Source organism: Kryptolebias marmoratus, linkage group LG5, assembly GCF_001649575.2.
Source record: "Kryptolebias marmoratus isolate JLee-2015 linkage group LG5, ASM164957v2, whole genome shotgun sequence".
NCBI lineage: Eukaryota > Metazoa > Chordata > Actinopteri > Cyprinodontiformes > Rivulidae > Kryptolebias > Kryptolebias marmoratus.
In genome coordinates, this window is record NC_051434.1 from 3,747,621 (window position 1) to 3,772,323 (window position 24,703).

Consider the following 24,703-nt stretch of genomic DNA (forward strand, 5'->3'; position numbering starts at 1 on the left):
TTGCCATGGTAACTGATACTGAAAAGCACGTGAAAATTAATTTAAACCTTCTGGTAAATGATTACTAAATATTTTAGAGATGTTCCAGAGAGTTTGTGTTTGAAACCAAAAATGTCAGACGTTCTGGAAATTTCTTCAGAGAAATATTCTATAAATTGTAGTGTGTTGAACCTGCTTTGTAGTAAAAACCTCTTTTAAAACTTGAGTTAAGTTAATCTTTTTAAAACACACACACACACGCACACACAGCAGCAGGTCAGACCTGATCTTATTGATGATGTCAACCCCAGACTGCTCCATAAATGTGGTGGTGATGAAGCTGCGGGGGATAGTCATCCTCCCTGCACCGGCCTTCAGCAGCTCCTGACGAAGGCTGCTCCTCTTCATCACGTGAGGACACAGTCCCTCAGCAGCGTCTACCATGGACATCATCATCGTCTGCAGAGGAGTTAGCGCAGTCTGAGCCTCGCATTTAAACTGTTAGCTCAGCTGAGATTTTACCCTACAGGGTAAAATTGTTATTATTATTGTTAATAATAATAATAATAAATAAATCAATGCTACCTGCAGTTGCTCGTCTACGACTCTTGCCACCTCCACAGCCATGGACTCCAGTTTATCCTGAATGGCTCCAACACATGCACCTTTGGATCCTCCACTCTTCAGGTGGTAAAGGTTGGGGAGCAGCTGGAATAAAACACAAGATAAAAGGAAAATGTAGGTGCTCCACTTTGACATTAAAGAGAGTTTTTTTTTTTATTTTATTTTGTAAAGGAGTCTAATTTATATTGACCATGATTGATTTATGACAGCAATAAAAGTATAAAACATCTAAGGGGGTGAATACTTTTTATAGGGACTGTAGTTCAGATTCATGTTGAGAAAATGTAGATCAGTTTTTTAGTTCTGATCTTCATCTTACTGTTTTGGAGTTTTTGGCATCCTTCATGAGATTCTCTGCCACCTTCATGTCCTCCTGAACAGAGTTGGTTTCTGAGAACTTTAGAGAGTTCAGGTGATCCTGCACCTGGACGCACATCCTGTCCATCATCTGCATTGGAGAACAAAAAGATTCAGAATAGTTTATTATAAGCAACAGGAGTGATAATCAAACTAAAATTATTAGATCAAAGTCTGGTGTTGTGCCGACCTGCTGTGTGGTGGTGGTGACTATTCCCTGCTGCAGCCTGTACGCATGCTCCTGCAGGTATTTACGGGTCTCATGGTTCCTCAGCAGGTACTGCTCCATCTGCAAGACAATAACAAAGGAAAAAAAATAATGCATTTAGTTTTCTGAAATACTGTCAGGTACGTGGAATAGAATGAAGGTGGGAAATTAAAACCTTCAGTAAAGCGTCCTCTGTCTTCTCTGGATTTGCCTTCAGAGCCTGAGCAGCGTCCATGATGGGAACAGGCATGAACCGAATGGTGTAGTTCCTGATGGATAACAGCAATAAGAGCATGCAGCAGAAATGTCTCGGACTTTTAAATGTGATGATTTGAAACTCACTTCTCTAAAGCAGCAGCTACATCCTGTAAACCCTGAGGGCTGACGTTGTTTCTGTCCCACACTATTGTCCTGAAGACACACACAAACCAAAAAGAGCTTTTTATTTAGCAATATGGACTCAACAATGTGGAGTTTTCTTTTGTCTTGCATCAATTCAAAAACCTTAAAGCTTCTGATAAATAACCTAAAAATGACTTGACGTGGCTTTAACTACCTGCTAACCATTAATGTTATAAATGAAGTTAAAGATGCTGCTGTTTCTCTCCACACCTGAGCTTAGTGTTGATCTGCAGGGCTTTGGCTAACATCTTGGCTCCCATGTCTCCCATAGAGTTTCCACTGATGTCCAGTTTGGTCAGAGAGGTGTTGCTGCCGAGAGCGTTGAGGATGATGGAGAGGTCGGCCTTCAGCTTGGAATCGGCCAGGGACAGCGAGGTCAACGGCTGCAAAGAGTGAAGGAATTCAATAAAGACGTTTAATATGGGACATTTCAGAGTGATTTTAAATGCAGAGCGATGAAAATAAAAGATAAATAAAGAAAGATAGAACATTGTTTATATAGGAAGAAAATAATATAATAAATCACTCACCGACTCCTCTTCTTGAATCATGTGAACCAGGTTGTCGAGGACCTGAGCCACATTTCTGTAGAGCAAATGTGTTACAACAGCCAAATATCGGACTATTTCAAAATAATTTATACTTTTTAAAGTATCCACTCACTTAGATTTGATGTTGTTAAAGTTCTTGCCCAGTGAAAGGTGTCTGATGGAGCGGTTCTTGGCCAGCCACACAAGAAGAGTAGTGAGATCCATATCTAAACCTGAGGGAGGCAGAACAGGAACAGGAGTGAGAGTGAACATCCATAAATCCGTGTAGGACAAAAGAAAATGTCTGAACACAAGCTAAGATGTTCTCACTGTTGTCTGAAATATCCAGACTGGAAATGTTTGGGATCTCAGCAATGCAACCCTCTAAGATCTGGGATCCTCCTGAACGCAGCTGGAAGAAACAGATGTTGGTCGATATCTTCTAAAGGAAGCTTCTTAGACTGATAATTACATTTGTGTGGATTCAAACAATGTATTAAAGTGTTTAAACACAATGTTAAGGACAGTTAAAGTCCATGGTGGTCTTACTTCACAGGAGCTGAGGTCCAGAGACACGTCGCTGAGGTTTGGGTTGCAGCCAAGGCCCAACAGCACCGCTCTGCAGACGAGAAATCAATAAATAAATAAGTCACATAACTAACAACTTACAAAGGTCATAACACTTAGATTAAGCTAAGCATGTAAACTTTGCTATGCCTCACTGAAAAGGAGAAAAAAGCCATTAACACAGCTTGAAAAATCCTTTTTCCAAGTTCAACAATCAGACATTTCATTGCTTTAACTCCGTCCATATGATTCTCTGAAAACTAAATGTTGACCTAATCTGCAAAGTCCCCATAATTCTGAGGAGCCAGCTGTAAATATTTGTTGTGTATTGAGGAGAAAAGAAAATCAGGTTGAAGGAGTTCTTACTTCAGAGCCTCCAGAGGCAGCTTGGTTCCTGACAGACTGACAGACGTCAGAGCCTCAGAGGAGCTGAAGAACTGCTTAAAGGATGAAGGGATTTCTTTAACCTTCCTGTACGAGTGTGAGAAGAAAGAAAAGGTGTTATTGGCATTAATCAATTCATATTTCACATTCTGAAATTAGAAATTATGTTTTACAGACTAAAAAGTGTTTAATTCATGAAGTCTTGATGATAGATAATCATTATATATTATATATTCTGCTATATTTCAAAATATATCTCTAACATTCTCATACAGGTACAAGAATTATCTGCTGTCTGACCCATGAGGGACTCTAATGTCTCACCTGTGAGAGAAAACAGTTTTTGACATGTTTAGCACAGAGAGATGTTTTAAGGATCCTTTGCACAGAGACGCACAGACCTAGGGAAAAAAATACATAAATAAATTTAAAGAGAAAGTAGGCAAAAATCAGTCAGTTCAAACAAAATTAATCCTTCTAAATATTCAATAAAACTATGCTTTTACTTCTAAATTTCTTTAAAATTAGCTTTTCCTACCAGCTCCAGGGAACAGTCGCTGTTGGAAAGATCCAGAACTTCCAGGCGGTTGGGGTGACTCAGGAAGCTGTGCAGATACTGTTCAGACAAAAAAACAAATGTGATATGACCTCCCAAAAATAAATAAATAATAAAAAATCATGCTGCTGGTGATACAGTTCAATCTAAAAGCTTGAAAGTCTATCTTTAGAGTTGTTTTTTTCATGCAAAACTTTATATTATTACAGTTTAAGGGTTTTTCTTAATGTTTAATAAAGAGGGGAGGAGCCTTCATACCTGAATGTCGTCACCTCGGAGGGAGTTGCCAGAAAGGTCAAGGTGTGTGAGCGTCGTTGCAATCATTGGGTTAGCACAGAGCGCCTGACAGAGGCTGTTCACACCTGCAAGAGATTACAGGGGAAATACACAATGCTCACTCTATGTTGCCTGAATAATAGCAGTAAACAGAAGAATACACACATCATGTAGAAGAAATAAGACGTATGCGCACAGAGACAGTTACTTGTGAAAGATATATTTATTTTGTGCGGACCTTTAGGAGACAGGGAGGTTCTAGAGAGGTTCAGGTGCTTCAGGCCCATGGGCAGTTTGGCCAGCTGAGCACTCAAAGCAGCGACTCCTGAAAGCAGCACAGATTCAGAAAATGAATGTATTGGACTTCAGGCTGCAGGGCAGGACCAGCAGAGGGCGCACGACCCCACATGGGAGCCACGTGAGAATAAACTGCATAAAACTTTGGTTTTCAATCAATTATGATGCAAAATTCACCGACTTCTTAACCAACAGACAAATAATAAAAGCTTGAGGATTAAAATTATGTCCAAGTGTGACATTGATCATTTGAAAACAAAGTAAATCAGTCGTAGTGCATACAGTAGAAGAAACAAAAGGTATCTTTCATGTAGGAGACATTTAGTTTACCCCGTAAAAACCTTGTCACATATAAATGTGTTTAATTGAAGTTGAGTTCCCAGATTGGGAAGGTCAGATAGGAAATACATCTCTTCTCTGTACATATTAGAATTTATATTAAAACAGACAGCCTATGCACACATGCCTAACTCTGTACACACAATAAGAAATGTTGTAAGATGTGTGTGTGTGTGTGTGTGTGTGTGTGTGTGGGTGCACACAGTTCAACCTTTGTCCTCCAGGGAGTTGTTGCTCAGGATGAGTGTTTGAAGTGTGCAGGAGGGGTTGTGTGACAGTGCGGTGGCCAGTTTCTGACCAAAATCACTGAAAAGGAGAGAAAAAGCCAATCAGTGATGAGGTTTAACAGCTGCAAGGTGAACAAACACCTTTTATTAAAACAATCAGCAAGCTTGTTCATTAACAATAAGTTGTTCTTAAAGATCAGACTAAAACTGTTTATTGTAAGTCCTTGTTGACAATCTAGTAGGAGTGGGAATCTTTAGGTAGATCAGGATTTGACTCCTTTATGATTCAGAGTTGCTGGAATGTGATGTTGATATGATTATTGATGCATTATCTTGCTGCATCCCTCCACATTTCCCTGCTGTGTGAGCATTTAGTAGTTTTACAGCGAAGTACTTGTATACTTCCAATTAATTTACTTCCAGTCAGTCTCGCTCAGCCGTCTTGTGCCTGTGTTTGTTATGTGGACGTCATAGACTGTCTGGGCTCTGCACACTTCCATGCCTCGAGTTCCGCCTTTCATGTTCCTCAACATTACGTTAATAATTAACAGGAAACAAAATCAATTGTTGACATTTGGAAATCAATTCAGACTCTCTCACATTCATGATGCGATGAGTTTAAAGAACATAATTTAGGTTTTAGTATCAAATGTATTTGGATAGGATTTCTACACATACTGTATATAAAAACACACGGACACTGGTTGACTGTTCTGTCCTCTGACCTTTTGAGTCCAGCGTTGTCCATCACCAGCTCTTCAAGTCGACTGGACCGAGCTACAACCTTGAAAATCTGGTCGTACACATCTGTAGACTGCAAAGAAGAAAGAAAAGTAAGCAAATCCAATTTGTTTAAATGAGTGAGATTTACTGACAGTAAAACAGGAAGATGTGTTACATGAAGTATGAAAACATAAAAACACAGCAGACAGATTTATCAGATAAAGGATGTTACCATTTTGAAATCTTTGGATGAGAGTTTGGTGAACCACTGGTTGTATTCAAGAACTGCGATAATTGACACCAGATCCCTGCGAGGGGGTTAAAAAAGTTTCATTTTAGAAATGTGACTGCTTGATTCTATAAAATAAAAGGAAGATTGTTTAAAAACATTATAGAAAAAAAAAACCTGTAAGATTATTAAATCTGTCTGAAAGACGGTGACATAATTTGTCCATGATACAAATTCTGACATTCTGACACCGAACATGAATAAATCTGGATGTTAAGTCAAGAGCAAACCTGTTCTCCAGGTGAACAAAGTCCTGCAGGTTAAGTTCTTTAGTGTCCTGAGTGAGATAGATGGTGTCAACGTCCTGCAAAAGACAAAAGCGTCAATAACCGGTGGGACAGCAGGTAAGACAGAAGACGCAGCTTCATCGTGGCGTGTTCGAAGGGATAGTCAGCCACAGCGGAGACCTGACAGAGCCAATGGAAACATGAATGACTGAACTCAGATTTAACATGTTTGTTTTTTGCTACAATAATAAGAATAAAAAGAGGAAGAATGAACACGTCACAGCTGCACACAATGGAAAAGCAGCAGAAAAAAAGAGAAGATGAAGACAAAGACAAGGAAATAAAACTAATCGGAAGTGGTTAAAGAGAGGAAGAACAAAAAACGCAAGAACATCACGGCGGTACATACTGAAGGAAAATGATCAAGAGGCTGAAAATATAAAAGTGTTACAAGAACAAAAATAAAAAGATATTAAGAAGAGGAACATAAACATTAGCAGTGAGAAGCAGAAGTAGCCTCTTTAGAATACAAACATAAAATACACCAAAGCAGCAACAGTAATGACTTTATTCTACGGTACCAACCCATTGGACCTCCTCTCTGAACGGCAGACCCAGGCTGTCACACACACACCAGTACTGATGAGAAAAGCCGCCTGCAGAGAGTCATGACGACAAGGCTTCAGTGTTTAAGAACAAATAGATTTCATTAAAATCAGTTTTGTTTTTGAACGTTGAGGCCGACTGACCGCAGGGTCCCAGGTCTGCTGAGCCCTGCTCATTCCAGACGGCCTGGAGACTCATCAGCCTCTCTGGAGGCTTCAGACTCAACTTCCTCATCATCTTCCTTACGGAGAGATACAGAGGGAGGAAGAGGAGGAACGAGAAGGACAAATTATGAGAGAACACTAAAACTCAAAGGCTAACCTAATAAAGCTCACCAAAACAAATTCTCACACAGACTTGGACAATAAATGCACCACTCTAACTCTGCAGTAAATTAAACATCCCATATCTAATCTGAAGTTATTTTTTAATGTTATTTACATGAAAGAAAAGTTACTCAATCAAATAAATTAAACAATCATCAACTACTTATTTTTAATGGACATTAAAAGAATTAAATAAATGTTTTGCCACCTTCTAAGAATTTGGATCAATGTTTAGACTTTACAGTTAAAGCCATCAATGTGCTGCTTGACTCTTTCCTCTCAGCGGTGAAATCTGAGATGGTACCTACACAGGTGACCCAGCGGGGCAGATCCGGTAGAGACAGCTGCCGATGTGAGAAATCACCTCGTCCACCTCCTCCACCGAGCTCAGCCGGAGGCTCCAAGGACCGCGCTCATGATCCAGCACCAACTGCATCCATAAAGGAACATGGCATAAAATACACATAATGAACTAAAGTGATACGAAAAGTGTTAACCTGGAAGAAATATAAAAACTGTTGGTACCTGAGTGGGCTTGTTGCTGCTGATCCCTTGGATATCCAAGTAGCTGAACGACTGCTCAACCTGACAGAAAAACAAAAGGCATGAATCTAAAGGATGCATCTTGTTAGCACATCTGGTTGGCTGTTCTACTTTATATAATATGCATTATATGCAACACAAAATACATTTTCTTTGGACTTTGAAACATGCTTACATGATCTAAGCTACTTAATTTTAATGAAAATGCATCTTGATCTGAAAGCACATCATGATGTTTAAGACTATGGTGCTTTTCTAACTTTGTCAAAAACAAATTGTTAGTTTTCTGTTTCAACACGACAATATCACTCCACATTTAGTATTTTTTTGGTTTTTGTGGATGCCTGCCCTGCACAGACACCTGACCTCAGCCTCATCCAGTGTCTCTGATGTGAGCCCAGCTGCTGACTGTAAGGTTGGACTTTACTAACGCCCTCACGGCTGACATGGAGCAACCTCTGGTGCTGGAGGCTGCTGTGAACACATGCTGACACTACTGTGAGCTGTTCAGACACATGTGACTGAAAGGTTCAGGTCTCTGTTTATCAAGCAGCATCCACTTTACCAGCAGGCTTAGCATGACCAGTCAAGCTCCAACTTGTTCTGGAGGACAGACAGTATGCCTCAATAACTCCAAACATGTCTCTCCTGAACAATGGTTGCTTTAAAATCTTTAGATCCATAGAGTGACTATCACCTGTCTGAAGGCTGATCTAAGCCTGAGTGCTGTATGAATCATTTCCGCTGCATAAAATAGAAACAGAAACTAACTTGAACCTGAACTTCCTATTAAAAAATAAACCCTGGGAAGAAATAAAGTCTCTCGAAGGCCACGAGTCAAAACAAAACCTGGAAATAGTCTGCTGAGTAAATGTCTGGAGCAGAGTCATGCACTCACAAATGTTTTCCTTTGAGTCCAGAAAGTGAAAGTTAAACACTTGTGTGGTCTTTTCTTGCTGCCAAAGAGAGCAAGTGTGATAGAGAGAGAGAGAGAGAGAAAAGACAAGGGAGCAAAAATAAAGAGCAGGAAGAGAATATGAGACAGGGAGGCAGAAAAAAGATTAATAAAAGAGGAAGAAGAGGCAACACCTGGAACAAAAATGTCTGTCGGAGATAAATGGAAGACTAAAATTGGATTCCAGAGAAAGAGGAATAAAATGAGTGTGAGAATGAAACTGAAGCAGAGAGGGGCGCAGAGAAACCATGCCCCCTCCTCTGCTCGCCCTGCCAGCTGTTAAATTCCTCCATTGTCTCTCTGTTGCCTTTTTCTGCTGGGACAGTACACACTGAAGAACAAAACACCCTCTGTTTCACTCTTACACACACACACACACACACACTCTGAGAAACCACTGGCCCACTCTGGAACAACAGATCAGAGGTCAGACTCTGAGTTAAAATCTTTGTTTTGCAAACTTTTTTAAGTGCTATTTACTGATTTTTTACATTATTTTTCACTTCTCTTCTATCATTTCTGAAAGGATATTTTGTAATAGGCGTGAAGTATTTAGGGAATCAAGCTAATCGTGAGTCAGAACTAAATTTTAGCATTTAAAACAACTTGAAACCAAAAGTTTCTGAGCAGTTTGAGAGTACATTTATAGAAGTTCCCTTCAATCAACAGTTCTTCCTAAATATAATCAGGCAGTAAGTACAGTAAGCTGGCTGCATCTTCATTTTCCTGTTCAGTAATTGGTTAAGCATGTAAAGGCACTGCCAACAGAATATATTATAAAAAGTGGCAAATAACAGCCAAATTAATCGTTCTTCCTCTAGTCACGGCTGACTACATTGAAACTGTTGTTAGGTGATGTTAATAATGCTGATCTTCTCTTAACAATGCATGATATTTCTCTCAGAAAACCTTGGATCCTCCTGTTGCAGACTTGTGCACACTAGCCCGTGGTTATGGCTGACTGACTGTGCCCAGTCATGTCAGACTGCAAAACCCCACTCAGGAGCAGCTTGAAAAACCCCAGCCCTTGAGCTGCTTAATCTGTTTGAGCGCTCACAGGATGCGCCATGACAAGCCTGAGCCACACAAACTCCACCCTGCAAATCATGTGACTCAAAGGATCTAATACCAGACACCACCGGCCGAGCCCACAGATCTCACGTCCATTCCTTAATATGTTAGCGCAGGTTTGGAGTCATGAGGACAACAAACACAATATTAGGCAAGTGGCTTTCATGTTTCATGGCTCATGGATGCCAAACCCTAACTTAACTATTTACAAAAGATCTGAGTACAAATATGAGAAACAAATGCAGACATAACTTCTTCAAACAATGCCGGTCAGAAGAGCCAGATGTCTTTATTTCTCAGATGATTTGATACTCAGAAAAATATTTACTTCCACAATCTCACTTCCTAATTTCAAATGTTTTTAGAACAGCTTGCTGTTATTTTAATAAACTATGGTTCCATTTAACATGAAATAGAAGATGAAAAAAAAAAGAAAAACAAATCAAAATAACAACTACTAGGGATGACATCATGACATCTATCTTTTAAATGTTAAAGTCTGACTACAGATTCTTTCACACAAAATCAGAATTGAAACAAAGATCAATCCTGAAAGTTAAAATGGTTACTGATATGTCTGCAATAGCTGCCTGAAAAATCATCAGGATGTGATGATTGTGTATAAACAAACACATACAGTTTTAAATTTAGGTGCTCAAAAACAAATGATGCTTTCTGCATCAAGCATGCAAGAAGTATAAGCTGACCTTGAACCAACAATTAAAATGTGCATATGTGAAGGTTTTGCCTAAATTATAGAAGAATGGGTGTTTTATTTATCACTAATAACTCTTTGTATCACATTATTTCAAAACGATTCAGAGCTACCCCAAGTTGTAAACAAATCAGCAGTTATTTCTCAAAGCCACAAGAGGTCACTCTACAGCAACAACACCTGAAACCTTAAAGAAAAATCTAATTACTATAATCACCTGACCCTTCCCACGATCATATGACACTCTGCCTGGAATTTATCTTTTCTGACAGGATGGAAAAGCTTATTCTTCCATGGAAATGACAGAGTAACATCCCAAATTAACCGTCTACCATCCAGTTTCAGTTTGAGGCTCAGTTCCTCTCCGCTTCAAACTTTCCCAACTATTTATAAGTTGTCTGGCTGGATTCACACACTCATTAGAAATAAATCTCCTGGAAAAGAAAAAACGTTGGAATGTTACCAGTGAGCCATTAAACAAGAAGCTGAGAAAAGAGGAAGCAGAGTCAGTAATTAAGGAACAGAATCCAACTTTGGCTTCTCTTACAATAAATCAACTATCTGATGATCTGGAATATCTACAAGAGTTTGTCAAATTCAGAATAAGGAGGTTCACATTGAAGCTTCAGCTGAAGTGCTTTTCAGACTCTTATTTTTGAGACATATAGTTTGTTCTTATGTGTGTTTAAAGACTTGAAATGTGTTTTATCCTTCTATCTTTTCCATCCCTGTTTTATTTCTTTGCCAGTTAGTCTCTGTTATGTTTGATCCCTACAATAAAATGCCTTTTTTTTACTTTTTCATCCGTTCCTCTGTGTTTTCCACCATGAGCCTCTATGAGCCTGTGGCCCTCTGGTTTGAACTTTTCTTCCTGTCACTGTTTTCCTTTCCCACAGGCTGGGCTCTCACAGCTGCATGGTGGGTAAAACTATCAAATATCTCCATATGGTGGGACCTGTTCTCCTCTGGCTCCTCTGGCTCGAGCAACACAGAGACTTAACAATAAAGAAAGGAATAGAGTTTAAGAATAAATATATAAACAGAAGAGAGAAGATTAATGTGAGTTGATATGGAGAGCAAACACTAAAATTATAAGTTTAAGTTAAAAATCTTACAAAAAAGTTTTTTTTTTTAAATATAACACACAGCAAAAGAAACAATTATCATATTAGGAAGTGTTGTCTGTTCATTCAACTAGATTTAACAGCTAAGTAACATAATCCTTTTAAAACTAACTAATATTAAAGACAATAAAGCCTACACTAATCTACTTGTAATACAGGCAAAACCAAACTAATAAAACAGTCTAGAAAAAATGTATTTTTTCTCTAGTTTGGGACGATAAAACTAAAACTTAAAGTTAGAATTCTTCTTATGAAAGCATCTTTCATACAGTAGAGTGTAACACAAAGTGCTTTACAGGAAAAAACTCAAAACAAAAGGAGACAAATAAGCAAGAAAAGATGAAACATGGAAAACTATGTACGACAGCAAAAAGCTGTAAGGGGATTAAACAACAGGAAGTGTGACATGAAGTGACAGAGGAAACAGTTTTATTAACGAGGAACATTCAGATGATTGCAGTTTATCAGCTGGGAATAAAAAGAGAAACAAACAAACAAAAAAAAGACAAAAAGAAAGTGAGTGCAGAGTGAGAGTGATGAAACAACTAAAACAAAAGTCATAGGATTCAGTGACATCCGGTTTTCATACCAAACCCTCAGAAACAGCTCAGCTTACCTTCGAAGGGACCCGAGCTGTCAGCAGATAGGCTCGGTGTGATGCCAAGGCCTGCGAAGAGAAAGACAGGAGACTCAGAGAGCCAAAGCATACTTTTAGAATAACAAGCTTAAAATGCATAAAGATTTAATGGAAATTAGTTTCATAACTACATTGTTTTAGTAACGACACTGCAAAAAGTAAGTTACCAATTTAAAAAATGTTGGGACATTTTGTAAAGTGTGTAAAGCTGTAAATATTCTTCTGCAATGACAGTGTTTTTCCAAATGTTTAATCTGCCTGTGCCACTAATGCACCCCCATACCATCAGAGAGGCAGGATTTTTGAACTAAGTGCTGATACAACAGTGGTGAACCTTTGCCCATCTTTACTTCTGAGAGATTTAGCCTCTTTAAAATGCTCCTTTTATACCCAGGTCTCAGACCTTACAGACCTGTTGTCAATTAACCTAATTAGCTGCAAAATCTTCCTCCAGCTGTTTCTTATTTGTACTATTTACTTGTAGAGCTATTTGTTGTCACTGTCCCAACTTTTTACAGATGTGTTGCTTTAAAATTCAAAAGGATCACAAGTGCAATTTCTTTGTTTAAACATTTAAATATGTTTATTATGTTCCATTGTGAATAAAATATCGTTTTATGGGATTTGAAAATCATTGCATTTTGTTTTTAATTCACATTTTACACTATATCCAAACATTTTTTGAGTCAGAGTTGCAATAAAAACAAAAAAACTAAAACTTTACCTTTTTTTTAGGTGTTTTATGCCACATAATATGTATATAGGTCAGCCTAAAACACAGTTTATATGTGTGTATTTGCATCATTAGGGATGTCTGTTTTCATATATTAAAAGCTGGAAATCTTCACCAATATGTGTCATTTTCAGATTTATAAACCATAAATCTGAAAAATAAAGTGGTGAGATCAGAAGAAAAATGTCAAAAATGATTCCTGAAAATAAAAAGAAATGAAATGAAATAAGACTTTTCTGTCTCTTTCCTTCAGTCCAAACACGAGCAGATAATTCCCTCCTGCTGTTGCATACCATCAGCATTTTTTCCACAAACAGAGAGCAACGAGGAGTGTTGGCCTCTCGAGAGGCTTTTTCACTGAGTGGGATAATAATATATATTATCTTCAACCACGTGTTGAACTGCTGGTTTGGCAGAGAGTGAGTGCACATTATGACTCCTCACTCAGCTAATGCTAGTTTGTTTCAAGCTGACAAAATTAGCAACTTATCTTCATGCTAAGTGTGAGATGTTTGCTGAATTAAATGGTTCCAGTTAGATTGTCCTTATTACATTCTTCCTGTAATATTGAAAAAATAAAAGTAGTTAGGGAATGTAGGGAAGAAAACAGAAAATAGTAATGAATAAATACTAAATAAAATATGAAATCCTGTCTGACTGACAGTTTCGGATAAAGGGCTGAATTTTGAGCAGAAAGTAGAACATTCAGAACAATGTTCTGAGCTGTGGTTCAGTGGTTAGAGCAGTTGTCCTCCAATAAGACAGCTGGAGGTTTGATTCCCCCAGTGTCCCACATGTCAAAGTGTCCCCTCATTGCCTCCGATGTGCCCCATCGGTGTATGAATGGGATCTAAAGAATGATTTATTCAGATAAGCTTTGCAGAGATGTAGCAGAGTGCTGTAGGAATGTGTGTGTGTGTGTGTGTGTGTGTGTGGGTAAATGAGGGCACAGATTGTGTTGCAGAGTGATCTGAGTGGCCTGGTTGGCCTAGAAAAGCGCTATATAAGTACAGTCCGTTTACGATTTAACAACTGGTTTCAGTTTAAAAAGTCCAAAAACATCCCAGTTCAGGTGTTTTGCAGATGTGAGAGAGAATAGAGAATATTCTTTTGGCAGAAAAATGTCCACATAGGCAGACCAGACAACAGAGTCATAAATATCTGGACTGAAACCAAAGATAAGAAAGATCAGAAATTTCCAAAACTTAGTAGGATGTTCCAATTTAAAACTGCAGTAAAATATTAGTCACATTTTAATCTAGTGCTTATTTCTAAATGATCTACTTATGTTCAGTCCAAAGTGTTGTTTTCTTTACTTAAGACCAGGCAGAACTTCTGGTTTAATAAATGTTAAAAGTGTATCATTAAGCCAGAGGTTAACTTTACCAGACCTCCTGATTTTTTTTTCCCCTCATAGAAGCGTGTTGATCACAAAGCTTCAGAAGTGTAGATTTAAAAAAAAGGTCCATCTTTTTAATCCCTAACTGTAAAATAAGAGATGATAAAAAGATCATGTAAAAAAAAAGTTTGTTCTTGAAAATGTTTAAACAATTCACAGAAAACTGCACTATGATCACTAAAATTATTGTAGTAAACTCCAACTGCAGAAAATCTATGGAGTATATTTGTTTAAATTATGTAAAGAGTTACAGGTTGATGAGTTCATCAGGTACAGAAAACAAAAAGGGTCACTTTTTAATGCTTGTATTAAATATCAGATTTAGGTAAACTGTGCCTATCTTTTATTACTTGTGGCCATTTTTGTCAGTATATTTAAATTTACAGTAGAGTGCAGAAAGTTCCCCCTTAACTCTTTATGTTTCATTTCCAAGGACCCAGACGTTCTGTTATCTTTTAAAGTGGCCCTGAGCAATAGTTTTTCAGGTTCCGAAGGTTTTTCCATGTTTTTCTCTTTGGAAATCAAATGTTTTATTCACTCACTTTCTAGTCTAACTCAGTACCTGATAATTTTCAGAAGAACAAGCGTTTGTCCCACATAACCATTTCATTCTAAAATTCTGTCAAAATTAAAACCCATGTCGTCTAAATTGTATTATTCGCATATAATCACAGATTAATTCACTTTATAACCACTTTATAGTTAACATTGCTATATTTTGACAGTCAGCTTTTCATCTGTTTACTAAAGTGTGTAACAAATTATAGTTAGTGTTTGACTGAGATTGCCTTCAGAAGCATTAACAACTTCAGGAGTCCTGTAGTGACTGTAACTTGAATATGACTGCAGGTTATTATAAAAGAAAAAGGTTAAAATCAATGTAATGACTCCAGATTCCTCAGGCTGAATTAAACTACCCTCCTCTAACACCACTGTCTTCAAACTGTGATATAAGTACTACAGATGGTACTCAAGATCCCTCCCTCAGAAGAACTTCTGGTATCGATTATTTATAAGGTGAGTAACAGGCTACTTAATTGTTACAAGCTGAACTATGGTATAAAGCTAAAAAGCAAAGACAGCAAAAAAGACAAGTTGTCCAAACCAAAAATATATGCATATCATATGGAAGTGTAAAAGAAATATTTTAGGTAACCTAGCAGAAACTGAAATCAATAATAGTTAAATGATTTGTATAGTAAAGTCTCTATACAGCATGATACAAACAAAAGGTGTGAAACAGTGATAATTTATGGTATCTCAAATTTATATTCAGGGGCAGAGAAAGAACTAAAACTCTACACCTTTCAACTGTGGATGGATTTGGACCAGATTGCTCATTTCTGTTCCATATGAATACAAGCTTGTACTAATATTCTGAATGTTTGTCAGGAGGGTTGTAGTATTTTATGATGTGGTATTTGCTATAAAAACGCAGAGAACAGTTTCACAAATGTGGTTCAGAAAACACTAACTGTTTTCTACAAATAAAACAAACTTTCCTGCACATTATCAAGTAACATTTAGTTCATTTTGCCTAATTTACAAAAATTATTGCGAAAGATTTTAATCTCAAGATCTGCACCTGTGGAATGTAGTGCATGTGTGTGTGTATGTGTGAGCATGAGTGTAAGTGTGTGTCCAAACACCCTGCGGCGGTGAGTGGGCTGCTTTAGTCAAGTCATGGCAGGAGTTACAGAGCTTTGGTATGTGAACAAAGTGAAAAAGATAAAATAAATGAAAGTTTAAAATTGGGCCTAACTGCACTTCTGTGGATAAGAGAAACAAAAGGAGAATTAACTGGAATGTGCCTGCTTTAAGTCTTTATATCCAGTTGTTTTGTTTTTTTCTTGTATTTAGAGATGAAACAGCATACCTGCAGCAACACGACACCAGACACCCTGCAGCAGTAACACCCACGTTCTTCAGCAAAGTCACTCTACTGTCCTCACAATCTTTATAAAAGGTCACTTATTCTGTTTAACATTTTCATCTGATTTCAAATTAGATTCTAGCATTAGGAGTTAAAAAGGCCTAAAGAATAATGGTGAAACTTCTGTATACAAACTGTTTTTACCTTAGATTTGAAGCTTTTATAGATATTCTGGGTTTTTATTTGATGTAAAAGCAATCTCAGTGGCATTTTAAACTCAGTGCCAGTTTTGGGAAAGTCCTTTCCTGTTTTGGCAAGAAAATGGCTCCCATTTCATGCCAAAATCTTACAGTGGTTTGTATAAATGCCTGACCTAAAGGCCAACCTTTAAACGCTGACCATGGGCCAGAGATCACTTATGACAATCAAAACTAAAAAGTCTAAATGACTCTCACTTCTACAGTACAGCAGAGACTGAGCTCTGCCTCATCTTTACAGATAAATCATATTACTGTCATCATCAGTCTGCAGCTGTAGAGCTGCTAAGAAAAAAAAGAGGAAGCACTCAACTCATGACTCACAGCTGAGGGTCCTTTTAGACTGAGCTACTGCAGCCACAATCATTCAAAATATTTAACAGCCACCTGCAGCCTCACTGTAAGACAACCAGAACTCAGAACTACCAAAGAGGAACAGTGGGAGTTTTTCTCTACTGAAGCTGCACGTCATAAATATGAAGAGCTACAGATTAAACACTTGAACTATCATCCATTCACAGAGGAGATACAGGTGTCCTCTTAGGATGTCCTGAGAATGAGTTCAACCAAAAAATAAACCCTCTTTTAAATCTGTGGAAACTCCCAGCAATCAGTAAGTGGGGTTCAGCTGCATGAAATCCGGCAGCTTCTTGCAGATTTGTGCTGAGAAGTTTGCTGTTTTAGAATCCAGCGACTATAAAACTACTATAAAAATTAACTTCATCTTTCTAATAAACTTCCTCATTCTCATTCTCATTCTCATGATGAAATCTCCATCTTTTCATATAGGACTGTTCACTTGGATGAACAAACCATAATGTAAAGTTCTGTTTTAAACAATAACAATATTTTTTTGCAGTACGCCTTAAACTGCCCGTTTTAAAGTAAAGTGTGAAGACTGACCGAAGTGTGGCCAAGATGAGAGGCAGAAATGAAATGCAAGGAAAGTTTAACAAAGGTGTGATGTTTTAGGTCCCACGCAGTAAACAGAAGGTTTATTTAAGACCACGGCCAATCTGTGGCTAAATAAATAAATAATTAGTCCTGAACTAAAGCTAGTTTTTTTCAAGTCAAACCTGCGTAAGTTATTTTTCTGATGAATTGTCTAAATCTGGCAGAGAGGATTGTAAGGAGTTTAAATTCACATTTAACCTCTTTGTTGTAATCCCTTTTTTTTAAAAGAATTATTGGGTTTCCTAATTGAAACTCAAGTCATCAATACAAAGGCAGCTGGTTCTGCTTGGTGTCATTTAAAGAGTTTATTTTAAAATATCTAGTCAAACTTGTCTAAATCACCTTTCAGGTAATTTCTGTTTTCAGTACCTGATAGCAAACCTGATTTACAAGTTCTTATGTGGAATTGTGCTAAAAGAATCTTACACCTAGGAACTTTCACGGATTACTTTCAACACAACAGTACATTTACACTTTTCAGAATAAAATCCATTATTTTAGTAGTTAAAAGATTATTTAAAAAAACACATTTCTGGCAATCACATGCATTTCTTCAAACATATCTCGACTTTGTGGCATTTTGCTTTATTCAGTGAAGAAAAAAGTCCAGTGTTTTAAAGTTTTCTTTCAGAATTATAAACTGCTGTTTGCTTTCTTGCTGTCAAACAAACATTCACTTCCTGGCTCTTATTTAAGGGCATCTTCTCCCACAGTGATGTAGCAGCATGCACACACTGTCACAGCACTGCCAGCCTGCATCCCATTCATAAAGACACCTAACAGGATGGACGCAGCGTGCTCAGGAAAAGATGGATCAAAGTGCATTCACATTACTGTATCGACGCAGGAAACCTGAGCTGCTCTCACTCACCAGTATTCTGTTCTCCACCTTGTCACCTTTGACCTCCAGCTGGACTTTGCGCCTCAGGGTCAGTTTCACCCTCCGACCCACCGCCTCCCGCACGCTCTCTTCAACACAGGGCGGAGAAAGAAAAATTAACACGGGAGGTCACATTACAGATAATTACACAATGAGTACACACATTTCACTTGGGAGGTGTCAGTGCCTGCAGCTCTATCAATTAATGTCGATATATTTACCTTTTTTTTCTTGTACAATAAAGATCACATATAGAGGTCAGTATTCCTTGAAGGAATGCATATCAGCCGCCATCTTTCAGGCCTGTGTTTTAGACCAAGATCAACTTATGTTGAGAAATTTGGGTGTAACCTTGAAAATGACATTTTTAATTGGATTGAGTCCAAAGTGAATCAGTTTTAGGTGTACATCCTGAGAATATTTACTAAAAGTTTCATTAAAATTCATTCAGTGGTTCATGAATTATTTTGCTAACAGAAAGAGTTGACTCAACTCAACTAGTTGTTATTTCAGAGTGAACATACTATTTTATTGAGCTCTACTTTGAATAGTGAGAAATCTAAAGAAAACTTCACAGAAACAATATCTGCATTAGCTGTAGGAGTTGTGGAAAACTTCTGTCTCTGTAGCAGTGGAAAAAAAAAAAAAAAACCTACCCAGAAACAGATGGAAAGAAAAGGGGGGAGGGGGAAATTGTAGGAGTTATTAAATTTTACAGACAGAAAGCAGGAGATGACGAATGAGAAGAAAGCTGGAGGAAAAAGGTAACATGAAGGTGAAATTCGGGTACGTTTGGGAGGAGTGTGACAGTGTGTTGTACTCGGGATGAAGAATGGGCAGTAATCTGCATGAGAACTCAGGGCCGCCTTCATGACATCATGCTCTTTTCCTCCAGTCTGAACTCAGACTTACGATGAGGTCATGAAAAGAACCAAAACGTTACGGCACGAAGCAGCAAAGAGGCTGATCAGAAACACATGGGCTTCTTCTACATCCAACTCACTCACATGAGAACTATGATCTTTCCTAATTAGTTTAGAACCTCTGACAAGAAAAAGTAAAACAAAGTTTTCTCTCAAATTCTACAGTCATGGAACGACTCAGTCTAAAAAAACATCTGACGAAAGAAGAAACAAGAAACATCCTCTAGTTTCTTAAAATGTATCAGGTATTTAAAACCTGGCAGCAGTATGAATTTAGAACTGTATTAAAATCATTGGATGCTGTCTGTTGACTCCTGGCCCCCATCCTGAGCTTGGTTCTGATTCCGTTTCAGGTTTCTTCCTGTGTAAAAGGACTCATTTCTTTCCACTGTTGCCAACGTGCTGCTCAGGATGCAGGATTGCAACAAAGTGGTGAATTTGACACAATCTGCTGGCTTCTTTTGAAAGATACTTGGTTACTATTTGGCATTTTAGAATGAACTGTATGTGAAGGTATTGCATCGTAATTGGACTGAAGTGACTGTAATTAGATTTGAATCTAAATCTGTTTTGAACTTTGCTGTAAATTAGCAGAATATACTGTGAATAAACTGAACCAAATTATTCAATACAGTTTATATTGCTTTGCAATAGCCTGAGTTTTGTAATCAAAGGAGTTTCAGCAGTTTAGTGTCTTAAGTACAGTTCTCTGTCATAAAAGCTCTTATTTACAATATTGTCAGTTCTTTATCATTAACTCAGAATTGAATAAACTTTGACCTTCATATCCATCACCACCTCCTTCAACCAAAATAGGTTGGTGAAACAGTTCCACTTTAAATGAGCAGTTTGAAAAGAGCAAGGTATAAAAGACAAATGTATCCTCCGGGTCTAAAAAATAAGGCCAATGCAGAACTAATTATTGCTGCATTTCTAATTATTGGTCAGCAGGGGGCAACTCATGTCATTGGAAAAAGAAACTTTAAAATCTTTAAGATAACAAACCTTTTCTAACCAATATTTGGTACCTATCACTAGTATCTGTTTTTTTATAACTAGATAATAGGATTTTAAATAGTAGTCCTATTTAAAAGACAACAGAAGACAGCATGGTAAACTTTAGGGTGAGAGCACCTTGTAATTGACAAATGCCTATCTTATAGTTAAACATAAATCTGCTGTTTTCTGTCAGATCAACTTGTTTGTAACAAAGTGATCTGTTAACAAGTTAAACAGCTATAATGGCTAACTCGGAAAAATGCATTTATGTCTTTGTCAGTGCTTAGCTTTCTTGAGCGAAAGGCACACTTTTCTTTCTATCCTCACTTTTTTTTTACCCTTCTCAGTTTTTATTCGTTCAGCATCTGAGCTCAAAAAAGTGCCGATCTGACAAGCCTATTTTTTTTTTGTTTTCCAGTTTTGAATTACTGATGATAAAGCGCATCAGGTCACTCAGTACCATCACAACCAAAACTAGGGTTGGCAACAAAAAGCCTCATTCATCGTCCAGTCCGGAGACGTATAGTGTGATATTGGGCTGCAGACAGCATAACACAGAGCACAAGGTTGTGAGTCAGCATCCCCATGCAGAACTGGGTTTAGTTTTATTGGTAATGAATGAAACAAGGCTTATACTGTATATTATTATTACCTGAAAGCACAAGACCAATTCTGCAACTAGGCTTATTTGTATTCTTTTATAGAAACCATGACGAATAGTTTTTTCTTTCTTCATTCAGCAAAAAACTGGGCCAACATAGCAGAAACCAACACTTTAGTCCAAAATTAAGTGACTCTAAAGGTCAACATAAGTCAAACACGAGCCAAACATGCCAAGAAAAACACAATGTTTAACTTTAGGTCAACAGTTTACCTTAGTTTCTACGAGGAAATTGCAGTGATTTACTGTTATTGTTGAGACTCAGTCATCCAGGCAGTCTGTGTTGATAATATCTCACAATCCAAAGGAATTTCACAGGACACACCCCTTTTCCAAAGCCCTGACTCCACTTCTCAGATAAGGAAGTTGGAGAGCAGAAACGTAAAGGTAGCCAGAAAAACCCCTCAGGGCATGAAAATAACTTGTTTTCTTTTTTTTTCACTGAAATGCAGCAACAATAAGAAAACTTGTGCTCTGCTATAGTTAATGACATACACTGATAAATCAGTTATGATTTATGTTTGTTATTCAATAAAACTTCAGCTTCTCACTCAAACTTTAAAGTAAGCAGGGTTCTATAACCTGCATATTTATTTCTTCTGTGCCAATGATAAATGTTTATTCTGGTCGTTTATTTTTAACCTTAAAAATAATCATATAATGCAAACCTAAATATTTCCACCTAAGGTGTAGCTTCAGTTTGAAAAGCTGTCTCTGAGCTGATTAGTTAACGTTATAGTTAAGTTCTCTAACTTACCGAAAAGTTCGTCTGATTTCTCCTCCATGTCTTCTGCCGGGGTAAACTCCAAGGAGAGGCCGGCGGAGAGCGCAGCAGAAGCGGGTAAACTCGGGCAGAGAGGGGGGGGTTGGAGAAGGACCTTCAACCGGGAGGGGCTGCAGAAAACCTGGCAAAGGTGTAGTCCTGTTTTCTGTGGTTACCTGTCGACACCTCGCTGCTTACCTAACTGTTTCTGTCCGCCACCATCCTGTTACTGTTTACTTTTGTGTTGCAGCAGCAGGAAGCGCTCAGAGGCGTAAACACGCCGAGGAAAGGTGCTCTGACTGAGAAACTTATGGCCCCAAAGTGTCGACAGTTTGTGCGTGCACGAAAACAAATCACGCAGGCACATTTCTTCACTCACGCACACTTCAGTGCGTCTTTCCTTTCCGTCCAAGTTTGTTTATGCTGCTAAAAGTGGAACAACCCTGACACCTGCTGCTCATTCAGGCGTGTTACAACCCATCCAACCCCAGCTGGCACCGAACTCAGGGATAAATGGATCACTGGGTGCATGGCTGTGGGCCATAAAGTAACAAATCTGCAGAATAGTGCATTTAAAAACATCTGTCCTTGGCCAAAGCGCTATACATAGAAAACAGCTAAATAAAAACAAATAATGGTAAAACCCATGAAATAAACAACAACAACATTTAAATGATAATTCAACTCTCCTGGTGAATTTAAAGCCAATCAGTAGTCTGTCTGATATGTTGGGACAGTTTGTTTCACAGTTTACAGGTTGCATCTGCAAAGTCCTCCTGATCACCTCTGTGTACCAGCCTGGTCCTCAGAACGATTAAAGCAAACAGATCTGAGAGATCTGGAGGGCCTGTAAGGCTTCAGGAGGTCAGACAAATACACAGGAACCTGTCCATTAGGTGCCTTATGTCAATGATTCCCAAAGTCAGGGTCAGGACCCCAATGTGGGTCACCCAACACCAAGCAGGGGTCCTTAGATAATCTCCAGATATAAAGTTACAATTAAAAACCCAGTTTTTATGATATATTTACACCATAATTGTTACAGAGGATTGTAATACAAGTCATTTAATGATTTAAAAAATAGAAAAATGGATGCTAAGACTGTTTGTGTTGTCATTAGCACGTTTGGATATTTAAACATCCAACAGATGGGATCACACAAGTTTGTCACAGTTATTTTATGGGTCGGAAGCTGAAAAGTTTGGGAACCACTGCCTTATATACTACATCAATGTCAAAACTTTAAAATCTGAAGATGGCTTTGAATTTTACCAGAGGATGCATACAAGGATTTTACAGAAATACTATGTCACAACAAAAAGGTTGTAGATTAACTGATGCAGCATGCTTACATGCTTATTGTCCACTATGTGCCCAAATTTAGAAATAAACATCATTGTGTGCTACTGATTCAAACACTAGATGGAGAGAAAGTGTCATAAGTGTTTTTTTGTTTGTTTTTTTAAACTGGGAGCATACTAACTACTAGTTAGGCTGTCCTCATTCAGTCCCATTGAACTCCTACATATTACCTATATGTCTGCAACTGTTGGAAGGTTAGGGATGTGCAAGTTTGTTTGGCTGTTTGCAGTGCGTTTAGCTGTGTGCAGTGCGTTTAGCTGTTTGCAGTGCATTTGCAGCTGTCAGCCACCGTCAAAAAGGTGAATTACCTGGATGCAGACCAGGGTAGGTGCATTTAAAGTGTTTTGCAGTTCAGTTGTAAAGCCTTTCCTCTCAGTCACCAGTAATACTGCCACCTGATCTATTTACATTTTTATTTTATATTTTTTAATTGTTTAATATTGTAGGAAGTGGTATTCATGTTATTTTGCTGGTTTACCTTTTATATAGTGACAATAAAATGACCACAAACTCCACCACTCCTTCCTCATTCCTTAAAATAAAGATTCTTTCCTCCTTTTTTCACAGTGTCTTTAAACAAACTCATAGGAGGCTAAAGTTCTACATATATACTATTTTACATGTACACAACAAAAGGAACATTTGTAACTGATGGTTAGTAGATAATATTTTCCCAAAGCTGCTGCGAGATCATGATGCATTTCCTGTTCGTGAGATTTTGCTAATATGCAGGTTTGAAAGGGAAATCAGAGGAAGCTGTAGTGTACACACAGATATTTTGAATATGCCCCAAACAGGAAGAACACATCATTGAATTCAGGGTTAATGTTTGAATTAAAAAGGAAGTACAGGGCAGAATATCACAAAACCAGTACTTGATGCCTGTGTCTTATCTGTTATGTATATTTAACTGTAATTCATTTTCTTACAGTCGCTTGCTGTAAAAGTCATGTGGCACTAGTTTATTAAAGGAAATTGACTTGGCTTCAGTGGAAAATACCCAATGCGTACATTTACAAATACATTTGAATGTCTAATAATAGATTTAAGGCCCATGCAGGTGGCACAATTCCCTCCAACTCTTCAACAAAGTGAGATTACTACCTTTTAGGCAAATTTACTTTTGGTTGCAGGAACAGAAACCGCAACATGCAGCAGTGCACTCGCTTACAAAAAATTCCCACGAAATTCACATTTGATCACATGTGATTCCCATTTTCCACATATGGTTCACATAATCCACAAAAAAACCACATGTTTTCACATGTGGAAATGTGGGAATCACATGTGATCACATGTGAAAGTCACATGTGATTTTCATGGGATTTTTTGTAAGGGCTCTTCCACCATCTTGTTAAGACAGTGAAAGACAAAAACAGGCTTTGCAGATGGTGTTTATTCAAAAGTGAGGTATAAAACGAAGAGAGCGACAACATAAATTAACAGGAAGAAACCGCAGATAAAACTAAGCACACTGAGGAAGGCGTTATGTCCCATGGCTGAGAAAAGTTAAAAGAAGGGTAGACACGATAAACAACTGTGTACGCCCTGTAAATATGAACTAGGAAACTAAATGAGATAGTTGACAAATGTTTGTTGCTTCAGTTCCAAGAGAAAAAGAGGAACTAAGGAAATAAAAATACCTGTTTTACAGGGAGGTTCTCAGTAACAAGTTCAGGGAGTTAAAGCTGCACATTAGCTTTACTCAGGTAGAAATAAACATGTCTGTTGTCATTCTGGAAACTTATCTGTATGTACTTTACAAATTGATGCACTAATTGATGTAATATATGTTCATGCAGTAAACAGAAGAGATCATGTAAAAATTGCATCAAGTTCTTATAATATTATAAAATGTTTGTTCAGACACAACAAAATGGGACACCCCTTCAAGGAGCAGATATGACTTCAGCTGAAATCAATTCATTTTTAAATCT

The 24,703-nt window shown here is 37.8% G+C and overlaps 1 protein-coding gene across 2 annotated transcripts in view; it reads right to left on the minus strand.

Annotated features, from left to right (window-relative positions):
• LOC108246376 (F-actin-uncapping protein LRRC16A) overlaps positions 1–21,779 on the minus strand; it is a 29,501-nt gene extending 7,722 nt beyond the window's left edge. The window contains exons 1-27 of one of the 2 annotated variants that reach the window (XM_017433883.3): positions 21,399–21,779; positions 18,050–18,147; positions 11,942–11,992; positions 7,443–7,502; positions 7,226–7,347; positions 6,735–6,832; positions 6,571–6,641; positions 5,989–6,062; positions 5,702–5,777; positions 5,472–5,560; positions 4,731–4,825; positions 4,122–4,208; positions 3,866–3,969; positions 3,590–3,667; positions 3,376–3,452; positions 3,034–3,138; positions 2,650–2,719; positions 2,431–2,512; positions 2,234–2,333; positions 2,101–2,155; positions 1,781–1,953; positions 1,511–1,579; positions 1,344–1,437; positions 1,151–1,249; positions 923–1,051; positions 565–687; positions 263–438 (exon numbers count right to left, since the gene is read on the minus strand). In XM_017433883.3, the coding sequence (XP_017289372.1) occupies positions 263–438; positions 565–687; positions 923–1,051; positions 1,151–1,249; positions 1,344–1,437; positions 1,511–1,579; positions 1,781–1,953; positions 2,101–2,155; positions 2,234–2,333; positions 2,431–2,512; positions 2,650–2,719; positions 3,034–3,138; positions 3,376–3,452; positions 3,590–3,667; positions 3,866–3,969; positions 4,122–4,208; positions 4,731–4,825; positions 5,472–5,560; positions 5,702–5,777; positions 5,989–6,062; positions 6,571–6,641; positions 6,735–6,832; positions 7,226–7,347; positions 7,443–7,502; positions 11,942–11,992; positions 18,050–18,147; positions 21,399–21,426 (2,483 nt within the window). In that variant the 5' untranslated portion in view covers positions 21,427–21,779. Of the gene's footprint in view, positions 1–262; positions 439–564; positions 688–922; positions 1,052–1,150; positions 1,250–1,343; positions 1,438–1,510; positions 1,580–1,780; positions 1,954–2,100; positions 2,156–2,233; positions 2,334–2,430; positions 2,513–2,649; positions 2,720–3,033; positions 3,139–3,375; positions 3,453–3,589; positions 3,668–3,865; positions 3,970–4,121; positions 4,209–4,730; positions 4,826–5,471; positions 5,561–5,701; positions 5,778–5,988; positions 6,063–6,570; positions 6,642–6,734; positions 6,833–7,225; positions 7,348–7,442; positions 7,503–11,941; positions 11,993–18,049; positions 18,148–21,398 lie in introns of those variants that run through there. The other variant, XM_037975715.1, reaches the window with a different exon arrangement.
• Between the last annotated feature and the right edge of the window lie 2,924 nt (positions 21,780–24,703).